General features: G+C 43.0%; 1 protein-coding gene across 1 annotated transcript in view; it reads left to right on the top strand.

The window, feature by feature from the left end:
* Window positions 1-15539, top strand: part of ccdc66 (coiled-coil domain containing 66) — a gene marked incomplete at its 3' end in the record, with an annotated part of 40167 nt that overhangs the window by 7756 nt on the left and 16872 nt on the right. The window contains exons 6-12 of the mRNA XM_079556549.1: window positions 2244-2355; window positions 2439-2530; window positions 2744-2799; window positions 6659-6745; window positions 6871-7008; window positions 7648-7832; window positions 12921-13005. Coding sequence (XP_079412675.1) covers window positions 2244-2355; window positions 2439-2530; window positions 2744-2799; window positions 6659-6745; window positions 6871-7008; window positions 7648-7832; window positions 12921-13005 — 755 coding nt within the window. The remainder of the gene's footprint in view (window positions 1-2243; window positions 2356-2438; window positions 2531-2743; window positions 2800-6658; window positions 6746-6870; window positions 7009-7647; window positions 7833-12920; window positions 13006-15539) is intronic.

The following is a 15539-nucleotide window of genomic DNA, read 5'->3' as shown; positions in this document are numbered from 1 at the left end:
ACGATTTGTTCCACTCTCAGTAAACACACATTGTAAGTAACTAATTGTTTTAAAACAAGAGTTAAAGGGGCTAGATACAAGTTGGTCATTTTATACTCACTACTGCCACCTCAGGTCTTATGTGTAGCTGCAGCTTCTATATTAAGCTCGTGCATGAACATCACAACTTTCTGAGTGACAGTGCAGGAGGCAGAGGCAGTCGTGTGAACAGGTCTGAGCTCAGTCTACACATCAGACATGGCTGGAACATACTTGTGTGAAGTTAGCCCCCCCATAGTGTCCGATTTGCTTCAAAATGGTGTCATTCGTTTATGCTTCGTTTGTTCACATAAAATTAGCGTTTGTGCGCACTTTGTTTTTGAGGTACTGATCATTGATTGGTAATTGATCAGCCCCTTCATAGTGTCCGATTCACTCCAAACTAGTGTCATTGTTCAGGTCTTCGTTTGTGCGCATAAAAATGCACATAAGGCAAGGCAACTTTATTTATACCACGCATTTCGTACACAAGAAACAAAAAAACACTACACACTAAAACGCTAATTTTATGTGCACAAACGAAGCACAAACGAAGCACAAACGAAGCACAAACGAAGCACAAACGAAGCACAAACGAAGCACAAACGAAGCACAAACGAAGCACAAACGAGGCACGAACGAAGCACAAACGAGGCACGAACGAAGCACAAACGAAGCACAAACGAAGCACAAACGAAGCACAAACGAAGCACAAACGAAGCACAAACGAAGCACAAACGAGGCACGAACGAAGCACAAACGAGGCACGAACGAAGCACAAACGAGGCACGAACGAAGCACAAACGAAGCACAAACGAAGCACAAACGAAGCACAAACGAAGCACAAACGAAGCACAAACGAAGCACAAACGAAGCACAAACGAGGCACGAACGAAGCACAAACGAAGCACAAACGAAGCACAAACGAAGCACAAACGAAGCACAAACGAAGCACAAACGAAGCACAAACGAAGCACAAACGAGGCACGAACGAAGCACAAACGAAGCACAAACGAAGCACAAACGAAGCACAAACGAAGCACAAACGAAGCACAAACGAAGCACAAACGAAGCACAAACGAGGCACGAACGAAGCACAAACGAGGCACGAACGAAGCACAAACGAAGCACAAACGAAGCACAAACGAAGCACAAACGAAGCACAAACGAAGCACAAACGAAGCACAAACGAGGCACGAACGAAGCACAAACGAGGCACGAACGAAGCACAAACGAGGCACGAACGAAGCACAAACGAAGCACAAACGAAGCACAAACGAAGCACAAACGAAGCACAAACGAAGCACAAACGAAGCACAAACGAGGCACGAACGAAGCACAAACGAATGACATCATTTTGAAACAAATCGGACACTATGGGGGGGCTAACTTCACACAAGTCTGGAACATGTAGGGAGAGGAAAATACTTCATTTTTACATTTTTAAACTCCGTATAGTCCCTTTAACCTCTTCACCCCCGCCTTAAAAATCCCACATCTAAAAGCCTCTTGACTGGAGAGCCGACAGCTTATAATGCCTGATATATGTTTTTGTTTCTTTTTGTAATTTCTTTTGTCACATTTTTGTCACGTTTCTGCTGCATTTTTATTCTCATTTTTGTCGCTTTTGTCAAGAATCTTTTGGATTTGGGTAAAGCTGAACTGGAGCAAATGTGCTCGTGTTTTTGTGGCAGTTAAGAAGTTAAAAAACACCGAGACTAAAATCAAAGTTTAAAAGATTAAAACAAGTTTAAAGCTTTAACTAGAACTTTTACACATTTAGAAATTCAGTGCATTATTGAATGAGTCTGTAAAAAAGTGTGTTGATCTGAGTCCGATGAAGAGTTAAAGGGACTATACGGAGTTTAAAAATGTTAAAACTAAAGTATTTTCCTACATGTTCCAGCCATGTTCCTCATGTGTAGACTGAGCTCAGACCTGTTCACCACAACTGCCTCTGCCTCCTGCCCTGTCGCTCAGAAACCTGTGATGTTCATGCACGAGCTAAATATAGAAGCTGCAGTTACACGTATGACCTGAGGGGGCAGCAGTGAGTGTAAAATGACCAACTTGCTTCTAGTCTCTTTAAGTGATGTTGCGACATATTGTGGTTTCTCCTGATATTGCATCAGGTAACATCGCGATACTTTTGGATATATTGTGCAGCCCTAATGTACATTATTAGTTTGCTTTGTGGTCGTGTATCTATAATAAGATGTTTTTAGTTCCAGAGGTCCAGGCAGATCGTGACCCTGAGTCTAAAGTTAGAGAAACAAAGGAAACAGAATCCAAACCGGGAGAAACTCAGACTGTAAATGCACCAGACAAGGATAAACCGTAAGTCCCTGATATAAACACTACTAACTAAATACTCTATAATGTATCTATAATGTGGATACATGGGTGTGTCCTGTGTTTAGATCTGGGGGTCTGTTCCGGTGGGTGGAGGAGCGACCGTCCGAGGATCGAGCTGCGCTGGAGGCCAAGAAAGCTCAGTGGAAGAAAGAACTCGGTACAGACGTGCGCTGTTACATGCACATCATTACAAACACTATGATGTCGAGCCTCGTGTTCAGGGGGGGCTAACGGGAAAAATCAATACAATACTTTACAGAGACCGATACCGAGGCCTCTTTTCAGCTCTGCCTGTTTGTTCCAGTGAAATACACTTTACTGCAGTTTGAACAGCCAGTGCAGAACAAAACACCCTGATCTTGTATTTCAGACGAACAGTTGGCTTTGAAGCTGCAGATCCAGCGCTCGGCTCCGCACAGAGTCCAGGTATTTACCTTTTATATTAGTGCTTTTGTTTATACAGGGACACAGGGACTAAGACAGAGATGCTGGGGGACGTTTACAAAAGAAACCGATACATTTACAGGATTTGTGCTATACTATAGTATTTACACCAACATTAATGATCTCTTTAGTTTTTTCTTTAGTTAGGTTTAGTTTGTTTATTTGAGCTATTTGGTATCTGATGGTATCTGAACCGGATGTGGAGAGGACGCTGGCGCAATTTGGCTGCCGCTTCTCCCTCCGGACAATCAAATCAAAGCTTCGCATTTAACCATCAAACTCAGCACTTACCTGGACCTGTCCACCTGCACGTCTCTGCTACCGAGGGACCCGACCCGTGTGGTTCGGCTGCGTTTGGGACTACGGACTGTACAGTTGGCAACGCCGCTGGATCGACCGGGCTTACACCCGCGCTTTCGGGCGGCTACGCTAACTTCTCCTGGCCCAAGACGACTCAACCTTCCCTCCCGGACGATGCAGTACCTGGTCCTGGTTCTTCTGCTGCTCTCCATCCTGTTTCCACAACTCCAAAACTCCACTATCAACTTCATGGCTTTCCGGTACTCAGCTAAACAACTACTCCAGCTAAACCGCTATCCATCGCCTACTCCGGAGCTCACCGCTGAAATAAAAACCTTCGGACTACTTCAACGCCACCGCTACATCCACAGAGGCTCCCGCAGAAATGTAATCCACATATCCACCGGGAACAACAACAGCCACGACAAAACACCTCCTCATCGCTTCTTTTCCGCGTCCCGGCGTCTCTACAGCAACGCACAACGTCATCAGTGCCAGCGTCACGTGAACCACTTCAACCTCCGGTCTCTCCCCATTTCCGCTTCACCCCCTTCAAAACAAGAGGCTATCAAAATTGGACTACTGAACACAAGATCCCTCAACAATAAAAGCCCCATACTCAACGAATTCATCCTGGACTCACAATTAGACCTGATCTGCTTAACTGAAACCTGGCAAAAACCTCACGACTATTTCTCCCTCAACCAAGCCACCCCCTCTGGATTTTCATACATGGACCAACCTCGTCCTGAAGGCAGGGGCGGGGGTATTGCTGTCATCCACAGACAAACTCTCAAGCTCCGCCCTCTCTCCATCCCACCTGCTCCCTCTTTTGAACACCTCTCACTTAAACTCTTAGGCCCCACCCCTCTGACTATTTCAATAATTTATCGCTCTCCCAAACCCAATCCTTCCTTCCTGTCAGATTTCTCAGAATTCATAACCCAACTCTGCTCAACTTCATCAACCATCCTACTCGTAGGTGACTTCAATATCCACATCGACTCCTCCACCTCCAAACCCTCCACGGACTTCTTGGACATCATACACAGTTTTAACTTCATACAACATGTCAATTTCCCCACCCATACCCGTGGACACATCCTGGACCTGGTCTGCTCCACTGGACTCAATATTGACACTCTCTCACACACAGACCTGGCCATATCTGATCATCTCGCCATAACATTTCACATCAACCTCCCCAGCCCTCATTTCAAGCAGACACGCACCATATCCTACCGAAACCTAAAGTCCCTCTGTCTCACCTCTTTCTCCTACCATATTGCAAACACAGTTTCCATACCCAGCACCCCCGAAAACTCCACCGTCGACCTAGTAGCTCACTACAATCACACACTCACATCCAGCCTCAACACTCTCGCACCAGTTAAGACTGCAAAAGTCACATTCTCCCGCTCTGCTCCCTGGTTTACCCCCGAACTCCACAAACTCAAGAAAGAACGCAGACAACTGGAACGCCGATATAAGAAAACTGGACTCACTGTACACCTACAAGCCTACAAGGACCACACTCATCATTACAGATCAGCACTCACATCTGCCCGCACAGCTTTTTATTCTGGTATCATTCACTCTGGATCCTCCAACCCCCGGACTCTGTTTGCCACAGTCAATAAACTACTCAAACCCATTGACAATATCACCCACTCTTTCACCACGGACAAATGCAATAACTTCATCGACTACTTCCAATCCAAAATTGACAACATTCACCAAGAACTCACCATGAACATCTCACCCAGTACAGACCCTCAACCTGACTCATCCCTTCCATCTCACTCCACTCTCTCCTCCCTATCAGTCATCGCAGAATCTGACCTCATTAACCACTTCAAAAAAATCCACCTCACAACTTGCCCACTGGATCCCATCCCATCTGCACTGGTCAAGCTCTGCCTTCCCTGCCTCAGCCCACTCATCATGGACATCATCAACTCCTCTCTCACCTCTGGAACAGTCCCCTCCTCCTTCAAAGTTGCCGCCATCACACCAATACTTAAAAAACCTGGCCTGGATCCTGACAACCCCAACAACTTCCGCCCCATCTCCAACCTTCCCTTTCTGTCCAAAATCCTGGAACGTTCGGTCGCCTCCCAACTAAAACATCACCTCCTCTCCAATCAGCTCTACGAAACCTTTCAGTCTGGATTCCGCACTCATCACTCAACAGAAACTGCACTACTCAAAGTATCAAACGACCTCCTCCTCGCCTCCGACTCTGGTTCCCTCTCCATTCTCCTCCTACTTGACCTCTCCGCCGCCTTCGACACCATCCACCACTCCATCCTTCTCCAACGCCTACAACACCTCGGCATCTCTGGCTCAGCTCTCTCCTGGTTCACCTCCTACCTCACCAACAGATCTCAATTCATATTCATCAACAACTGCACGTCTCACTCCATACCTGTCAACCATGGAGTCCCTCAGGGCTCGGTGCTTGGTCCCCTTCTGTTTATCCTGTACATGCTTCCCCTTGGACTTATCATTCATAATCATGGACTACAATTCCACAGTTACGCAGACGACACACAACTCTACCTCAGCACCAGATCCATCACTCCTCCACATCAGAAACTCAGACTCACTGGCCACCTACAAAAAACTGCTCAAAACACACCTGTTTCAGCTCACTTACAACCAACAATAGCTCTGCCATCTTTGTTTGTCTGTCTCACTTGTAAAGCGTCTTTGTGTTTCCTGAAAAGCGCTATATAAGACCTATGTATTATTATTATTATTATTATTGAGCAGTTAACATTCTGCTCAAAGGGGGGGGCAAAGTGCGCCCCCCCTCCCAAATCATTACAATGACACATTTTCATATCACTAAAGCACAAAGGGACGTATTACAGAGAAGGGCTGGGACAAAATATCGGATCGGATTTTGAATACTTTGTACTGCAATACCAAGTATCAAAACTTTTTCCAAGTATCGCAATACTTTCAAATACTGTGTTTTATCCTGCACTCCTTTGTTTTGCAGAAACAGCACTTTTTACATTTTGTTAATAAACGTTTTGATCTTAAAGGGAAGTTTCAGGATGTTTGACTCAGGGCCTCATGTCCTCGTCATCCAGTGTGGCTGATTTATGGAGAGATTATTTTGTAATTCATGCAGTTCTTATGTTTGGAGAGTTTCGTGGCGCTAGGCTAATGCTAGGCTAGTGCTAGGCTAGTGCGTGTCTATGGTATCAGCTAGCTTGTCTGGCGTTATGAGTGATTAGCCTCAGGTGCTGTGGGTCAGACTGTCTTTAATGCAGGCTGGCATTTTATGATTTAACCTTATCCGAGTGTAATTACTTTATCAATCATACAATTCGTCATTTCTTTAATTCTTCTCTGAATGGGATGGAAACAAACGTGTATAGTTTGTCTTCTCAAAGTAAACCTGTTCTAGTTTTTTAGGCTGCAGACAATGATAATATTGAGCACAAATAACTTCACACTGACTGTATAATCATAGAGTTCTGAAGTATAAGTATCTAAATGTGTTTTCCTGTTTCTCTGGTGGTTTCAGGGCGAGGACGACTCGGAGAGTTTAGTCCGAGGTTCTGTCAGCTACAAAGAGCTTCCGGCCGCCGTCAGGTCCAGCCTCAGAGTCGGGGTAAAACTGAAACAATAAATGAGACCAAACACATCAGTATAAATACAGAATAAATCAAGTTAGACAGGTTTTATTAAGCAGCAGTTTCCCGCAGAACTCTCTTCACTTCCTTTGTCCGTCTGAAGGAAAGTGCGCCGGTGGACGAGGCTGAGCTGACCATGGAGCAGAAGCTGGAGCAGAGGCGGCGCTGGCTGCGGGAGCTGGACAAACAACGAGAGGAAACTTCAGAGAGAAAACGGCTGGAAAAGCTGCAGCAGCGGCAGGTACGAGTTAAAGGAGTGAGTGATGTTAGAGCCTCTGCTCCTACAGCAGGTACGGGTTAAAGGAGTGAGTGATGTTAGAGCCTCTGTATGAGTTAAAGGAGAGAGTGATGTGCACAGATGAGCCTCGTGCTGTTAGAGCCTCTGCGGCTCCTACTGCTGCACTGAGGTAACACTTTCAGTCACATACTGAACACTGCAAAAAGTAATAAACTAGATCAGTATAAACATCTCAGTTTCAGCACAATAATCCACATTTTAGTTGTTGTGACTGGTTAAGAAGTTGTTGGGCATTTGTCCCGGATTATTTCACTTGTTCTGAGATGTTTCTGACTCGTTTCGATGCATTTCGTCCTTATTTCAGGTCATTTTCTTTGCCAATGGGGAAAGAAAATTGGTCTTATCTCATTGGCAGTTTTACTTTCTTATTTCAAGCGAGATTTACCCTAGAACTGGTCTGAAATGTCCTCAAACAAGCAAAGCAAACTCGATCAGGAAAAGTGTCTAAATGAGTGAAAACCGCTCAAAACAAGAAACATTTCCTCAATTCAGGTCGTTTAAGACAATGCTTGATATTTACTTTCTGTAGTGCAGACTGGAGTGTAAGTTCTTCAAACACGTGGCTGTTTCTCCCGTTTGCAGACGGACGACCAGCATCTGTGGGCGTCTCACTTCGACTCCCTCCACAGGCCCCCCCTCGCTGAGGTCTGCTCCAGCGTGGACCGGGACGAGGCGGGGGGCGGCTCCAGCCTGTCCCAGTGGGAGGAGGGCGGTGTCCGGGCCAGTGTGGACACCTTCAGCAGTGGGGGGCACACGTCCAGAGCCAGGTAATTTATTTATTTATTTATTTGAAAAGGAGGGACAATACATATTAATGAACATTTTTACAAATGTAAATATGCCAGATTATAGCCTTAGGCTAATTTCCATCTGCAGACCCCCTGCAGCTTCTGGAGGCAATTACACGATTTTATTTGAATGAAACTTTAAAAAGTGTCCTGATCTTTCATTTGAAGGAACTGCTCCGGGTTCTGCTCATTGATTGACTGCTGAATTCTTCCGCAGTCAATTATTGGTTTTCATGTTCTTTATTATTATTCCTCTTCCATCTTTTTCCCGATTTTCTCCAGCTTTCAGCACCTTCATGCTTTGTGCAATTTACACTGCGTTCCAAATTATTATGCAAATTGGATTTTTGTGTCAAAAAGGTACAAAAAAAAACAATAATAATGAAACTCATGGATGGTATCGTGTCTTGGGGCTCTATGAATCACTGACATTAATCTCAGAGACCTGGGGTGATTAGTTTTCAGGTTAAGCCAGTTAAGTGAAAAACTACTGAAAAAGGGTGTTCCACTTTATTATGCAGATCATCATTTTCAAGCAATATGGGAAAGAAAAAGGATCTCTCTGATGATGAAAAGCGTGAAATAGTTGAATGCCTTGGTCTAGGTATGAAAACCTTCAATATTTCATGAAAGATTAAGTGTAATCATCGAACTGATAAGAGATTTGTGGATAATTCAGAGCACACTCCGGTTTGTGCAGATAAAGGCACAATATGGACGGTTTCTGTCAGACAAACACATCAGATTAGGAGAACAGATGCCACAAAGCAGCATACAGGTATTTGAAGCTGCTGGTGCCTCTGGAGTCTCTGAACATGAAGGTGTCGGACCCTCCAGAGGCTGCAGTTGTGCATAAACCTTCTATCCGGCCTCCCCTAAACTGTTCATTGAAGCTGATGAACAGAAACGGCTGCAGTGGCTCAGAAATACATGAGACTCATTTTCAAACAGTCTTGTTCACTGATGAGGCCGTGTGACCCTGGATGGTCAGATCAATGGAGTAGTGGATAGTTGGTGAATGGCCACAATGTTCCAACAAGGCTGTGACGTCAGTAAGGAGGGGGCGGAGTCATGTTTTGGGCCAGAATCATGGTGGGAGAGCTGGTCGGCCCCTTTAGGCCCTTTTAGGCTCCCTGAAGGTGTGAAAATGACCTTTGAAAAATATGTGGAGTTTCTGACTGACCACTGTCTTCTATGCTACAAAAAGAGCCATGTTTTCCCGAACAAAATCCTCTTCATGCATGACAACGCACCATGTCATACTGTAAAGAATACCTCTGCATCACTGGCTGCTATGGGCATAAAAGGAGAGAAACTCATGATGTGGACCCCCTCCTCCCCTGACCTCAACCCTATTGAGAACATTTGGAGCTCAACAAAAAAAACTTCTATGAGGGAGGGAGGCAGTTTTCATCCAAACAGCAGCTCTGGGAGGCTATTCTAACATCCTGCAAACAAATCCAAGCAGAAACTGTCCAAAAACTCACAAGTTTAATGGATTTAAGAGTTTTAAAGCTGCTTCACACAAGGGCTCCTATGGTCAAATATAACTTGACCTGTTAATATTTTTTTGATTGAAATAGCTTTTGATTTCAGTAAATATGACCTCCTAATGCTACTAGTTCAAAAAATGACAATTTTCAGTTAATTACAAGCTTTAAAATGTATTGAAACGACGAGTTGCATAATAATTTGGAACAGTGGATTTTGAGGTTTTTACTATAATTATTTTTGAAAAAAACACTGTTATCACTAGGAATTTTTTTCCACCACATTTAAATGATCCTCCACCAGGTAAAGACTTAAAAATTATGCTGACTCTCATTTGAGTTGACAATTTAGAAAATCTTAGAAAAATGTCATTTGCATAATAATTTGGAACAGAGTGTATGCAAGTTATGCATCAAAACGTTCCTCATGTTGAGGAGAAGGTGCTGTTACTTTAGTTCCTCATGTTGAGGAGAAGGTGCTGTTACTTTAGTTCCTCATGTTGAGGAGAAGGTGCTGTTACTTTTGTTCCTCATGTTGAGGAGAAGGTGCTGTTACTTTTGTTCCTCATGTTGAGGAGAAGGTGCTGTTACTTTTGTTCCTCATGTTGAGGAGAAGGTGCTGTTACTTTAGTTCCTCATGTTGAGGAGAAGGTGCTGTTACTTTTGTTCCTCATGTTGAGGAGAAGGTGCTGTTACTTTAGTTCCTCATGTTGAGGAGAAGGTGCTGTTACTTTTGTTCCTCATGTTGAGGAGAAGGTGCTGTTACTTTTGTTCCTCATGTTGAGGAGAAGGTGCTGTTACTTTTGTTCCTCATGTTGAGGAGAAGGTGCTGTTACTTTTGTTCCTCATGTTGAGGAGAAGGTGCTGTTACTTTAGTTCCTCATGTTGAGGAGAAGGTGCTGTTACTTTTGTTCCTCATGTTGAGGAGAAGGTGCTGTTACTTTTGTTCCTCATGTTGAGGAGAAGGTGCTGTTACTTTAGTTCCTCATGTTGAGGAGAAGGTGCTGTTACTTTTGTTCCTCATGTTGAGGAGAAGGTGCTGTTACTTTTGTTCCGCATGTTGAGGAGAAGGTGCTGTTACTTTTGTTCCTCATGTTGAGGAGAAGGTGCTGTTACTTTTGTTCCTCATGTTGAGGAGAAGGTGCTGTTACTTTTGTTCCTCATGTTGAGGAGAAGGTGCTGTTACTTTTGTTCCGCATGTTGAGGAGAAGGTGCTGTTACTTTAGTTCCTCATGTTGAGGAGAAGGTGCTGTTACTTTTGTTCCTCATGTTGAGGAGAAGGTGCTGTTACTTTTGTTCCTCATGTTGAGGAGAAGGTGCTGTTACTTTTGTTCCTCATGTTGAGGAGAAGGTGCTGTTACTTTTGTTCCTCATGTTGAGGAGAAGGTGCTGTTACTTTTGTTCCGCATGTTGAGGAGAAGGTGCTGTTACTTTTGTTCCTCATGTTGAGGAGAAGGTGCTGTTACTTTTGTTCCGCATGTTGAGGAGAAGGTGCTGTTACTTTAGTTCCTCATGTTGAGGAGAAGGTGCTGTTACTTTTGTTCCTCATGTTGAGGAGAAGGTGCTGTTACTTTTGTTCCTCATGTTGAGGAGAAGGTGCTGTTACTTTTGTTCCTCATGTTGAGGAGAAGGTGCTGTTACTTTTGTTCCGCATGTTGAGGAGAAGGTGCTGTTACTTTTGTTCCTCATGTTGAGGAGAAGGTGCTGTTACTTTTGTTCCGCATGTTGAGGAGAAGGTGCTGTTACTTTAGTTCCTCATGTTGAGGAGAAGGTGCTGTTACTTTTGTTCCTCATGTTGAGGAGAAGGTGCTGTTACTTTTGTTCCGCATGTTGAGGAGAAGGTGCTGTTACTTTAGTTCCTCATGTTGAGGAGAAGGTGCTGTTACTTTTGTTCCTCATGTTGAGGAGAAGGTGCTGTTACTTTAGTTCCTCATGTTGAGGAGAAGGTGCTGTTACTTTTGTTCCTCATGTTGAGGAGAAGGTGCTGTTACTTTAGTTCCACATGTTGAGGAGAAGGTGCTGTTACTTTTGTTCCGCATGTTGAGGAGAAGGTGCTGTTACTTTTGGGACTTCTGCAATTTACGGTTTTTCCGCAATCGGCCCAAATGTCGGAGATTTTTCCCATTGACTTATAATGGGGCTGCCGCAAATCCATGCTTTTCTGCACTTTTTTCTGCATTTTATGCAATTTCTGCACTTTGTGCAGGTTCAGCTTCTGCAACTTGTGGGTTTTGAGAAAAAATCGTCCTTCTGCAGTTTTCCAGTTTTTTTATATGAGAGTTTGAAATGTTTGCATTGGTGTGTATGGGGGAATCCAGCCAATGGGGAAACTCCGCCTTTCAGCCATTTGTGCTTCTGCCAATCAAGCACTGAGGCCATTTCAACAGTTTGACCAGTTTATGGAATTTAAAAGTTTATGCAATATTAACAATTTATGCAAAGTAACCACTTTATGCATTTTAAAGCGTTTATGCAACTTAAGAGTTTATGCCATTTAGGATTTATGCAAATTAACCCATTCATGTATTTTACCATTTTATGCATTTTACCAGTTTATGCAAATTAGATTATGCAAATTAAGCAATTTATGCAATTTGAACAGTTTATGCAATTTCTGCATTCGCTTCCCGCAATTCCGCAGTCAATCGCAATGGCGCAGCCATTGCATTTCTAGTTAATATAATGTCGCTACATTAAGGAAACACAGCCCTTTATTTAAGATGGTTGTTTCTGTTTTAGATTTTCCTCGTCAGCTCAAAAGTAAAACCTCTCATAAGCCCTGGAGTTTCAAAAGTGTTTTAGTTTTATCGTCTTCGTGCCTCCGCTGTGATTGACGACCGTCTCCATGGAGACTGAAGGGAAAGGGGCGGAGCTAAATGGTCGGCTCAGGAGCAGACCTGAGGAAAGTGGGAAAGAAAACTCTTCAACACTTTGGCCTTTGTGAAGCAGCAGAAAGTCGCTGGAGTCATGTCATTACGGAGCGTCTGAATCGCTGTTTGGCCACACGTTGGGGGGACATGGAGCAGCGGATTTGATTTCAGCCATTCTCTAAATCATCTCTTTTTAAAAGCATGAGTTAATTTAATTAATTCGATTGATTTCCCAGCCCTGCAGTAGGGTTATAATTTTCAGTTGGCTTTGGTTCCTGCTTTTCAAGTGGAGGCCCTGGAAAGATCTAACACAGGTCTGCTGATAAACTCGCAGACTGAGTCCAGGGGGTGTCGGTGAAGAGAAAAGACAGGATTAGGCAATAGCAAAACTAAAGTGAAATCAAGCAAACTCTGCAAAATGTGTGTGACTATTTGCGAATAGTCGTGGCGTCCAGCGCTTCCCCCCGGCACCTGTCCCCCCCGGCGGCCCCCGGGCCTGACTCCACAGTGAAGCACCTGTTCGTGCTCCTTCAGCCCTCTCTCTGTCCAAGTCTCATTCTTCTGCTGCTGGACCTGATTTAGCTTAAACCTGACAGATAAACTGCGTGTGCGTTTAGATCTTTTCTCTTTCTCTTGTCTCTTGATGTTGTCTTTTCCACGCTGACTTTTAGGACTCATGTTTCTGAACCGGTCTCTCTCTGCCACAGTCACCTCCGGACCATGACGGCGCTCTTGGATCCTGCTGAGGTGGAGGAGAGGGAGCGGCGCCGACTCAAGCAGCTCCAGCAGCAGGTACCTTCTAACTGGGTTTAAAACATCACGTTGGACATCACTGAATCATCATCACTGAATCACATCACTGAATCATCATCACTGAATCATCATCACTGAATCACATCACTGAATCACATCACTGAATCATCATCACTGAATCATCATCACTGAATCATCATCACTGAATCACATCACTGAATCATCATCACTGAATCATCATCACTGAATCATCATCACTGAATCACATCACTGAATCATCATCACTGAATCATCATCACTGAATCATCATCACTGAATCATCATCACTGAATCACATCACTGAATCATCATCACTGAATCATCATCACTGAATCATCATCACTGAATCATCATCACTGAATCACATCACTGAATCATCATCACTGAATCATCATCACTGAATCATCATCACTGAATCACATCACTGAATCATCATCACTGAATCATCATCACTGAATCATCATCACTGAATCACATCACTGAATCACATCACTGAATCATCATCACTGAATCATCATCACTGAATCATCATCACTGAATCATCATCACTGAATCATCATCACTGAATCACATCACTGAATCATCATCACTGAATCATCATCACTGAATCACATCACTGAATCATCATCACTGAATCATCATCACTGAATCATCATCACTGAATCACATCACTGAATCATCATCACTGAATCATCATCACTGAATCATCATCACTGAATCATCATCACTGAATCACATCACTGAATCATCATCACTGAATCATCATCACTGAATCATCATCACTGAATCACATCACTGAATCATCATCACTGAATCATCATCACTGAATCATCATCACTGAATCACATCACTGAATCACATCACTGAATCATCATCACTGAATCATCATCACTGAATCATCATCACTGAATCATCATCACTGAATCATCATCACTGAATCACATCACTGAATCACATCACTGAATCATCATCACTGAATCATCATCACTGAATCATCATCACTGAATCATCATCACTGAATCACATCACTGAATCACATCACTGAATCATCATCACTGAATCACATCACTGAATCATCATCACTGAATCATCATCACTGAATCATCATCACTGAATCATCATCACTGAATCACATCACTGAATCACATCACTGAATCATCATCACTGAATCATCATCACTGAATCATCATCACTGAATCATCATCACTGAATCACATCACTGAATCACATCACTGAATCACATCACTGAATCACATCACTGAATCATCATCACTGAATCATCATCACTGAATCACATCACTGAATCATCATCACTGAATCATCATCACTGAATCATCATCACTGAATCATCATCACTGAATCATCATCACTGAATCATCATCACTGAATCATCATCACTGAATCATCATCACTGAATCATCATCACTGAATCATCATCACTGAATCACATCACTGAATCATCATCACTGAATCATCATCACTGAATCACATCACTGAATCATCATCACTGAATCATCATCACTGAATCATCATCACTGAATCATCATCACTGAATCATCATCACTGAATCATCATCACTGAATCATCATCACTGAATCATCATCACTGAATCATCATCACTGAATCATCATCACTGAATCATCATCACTGAATCATCATCACTGAATCACATCACTGAATCACATCACTGAATCATCATCACTGAATCATCATCACTGAATCATCATCACTGAATCATCATCACTGAATCATCATCACTGAATCACATCACTGAATCACATCACTGAATCACATCACTGAATCATCATCACTGAATCATCATCACTGAATCATCATCACTGAATCATCATCACTGAATCATCATCACTGAATCATCATCACTGAATCACATCACTGAATCACATCACTGAATCACATCACTGAATCACATCACTGAATCATCATCACTGAATCATCATCACTGAATCATCATCACTGAATCATCATCACTGCATCATCATCACTGAATCATCATCACTGAATCACATCACTGAATCATCATCACTGAATCACATCACTGAATCACATCACTGAATCACATCACTGAATCATCATCACTGAATCATCATCACTGAATCATCATCACTGAATCACATCACTGCATCATCATCACTGAATCATCATCACTGAATCACATCACTGAATCATCATCACTGAATCATCATCACTGAATCATCATCACTGAATCATCATCACTGAATCATCATCACTGAATCATCATCACTGAATCATCATCACTGAATCATCATCACTGAATCATCATCACTGAATCATCATCACTGAATCATCATCACTGAATCATCATCACTGAATCACATCACTGAATCACATCACTGAATCACATCACTGAATCATCATCACTGAATCATCATCACTGAATCATCATCACTGAATCACATCACTGAATCATCATCACTGAATCATCATCACTGAATCATCATCACTGAATCACATCACTGAATCATCATCACTGAATCATCATCACTGAATCATCA

The sequence above is a fragment of the Gobius niger genome (genome assembly GCF_951799975.1).
Source record: "Gobius niger genome assembly, chromosome: 5".
Taxonomy (NCBI): domain Eukaryota; kingdom Metazoa; phylum Chordata; class Actinopteri; order Gobiiformes; family Gobiidae; genus Gobius; species Gobius niger.
Note: the sequence above shows the minus strand (reverse complement) of the source record. Positions and strands in the feature narration are given on the sequence as shown.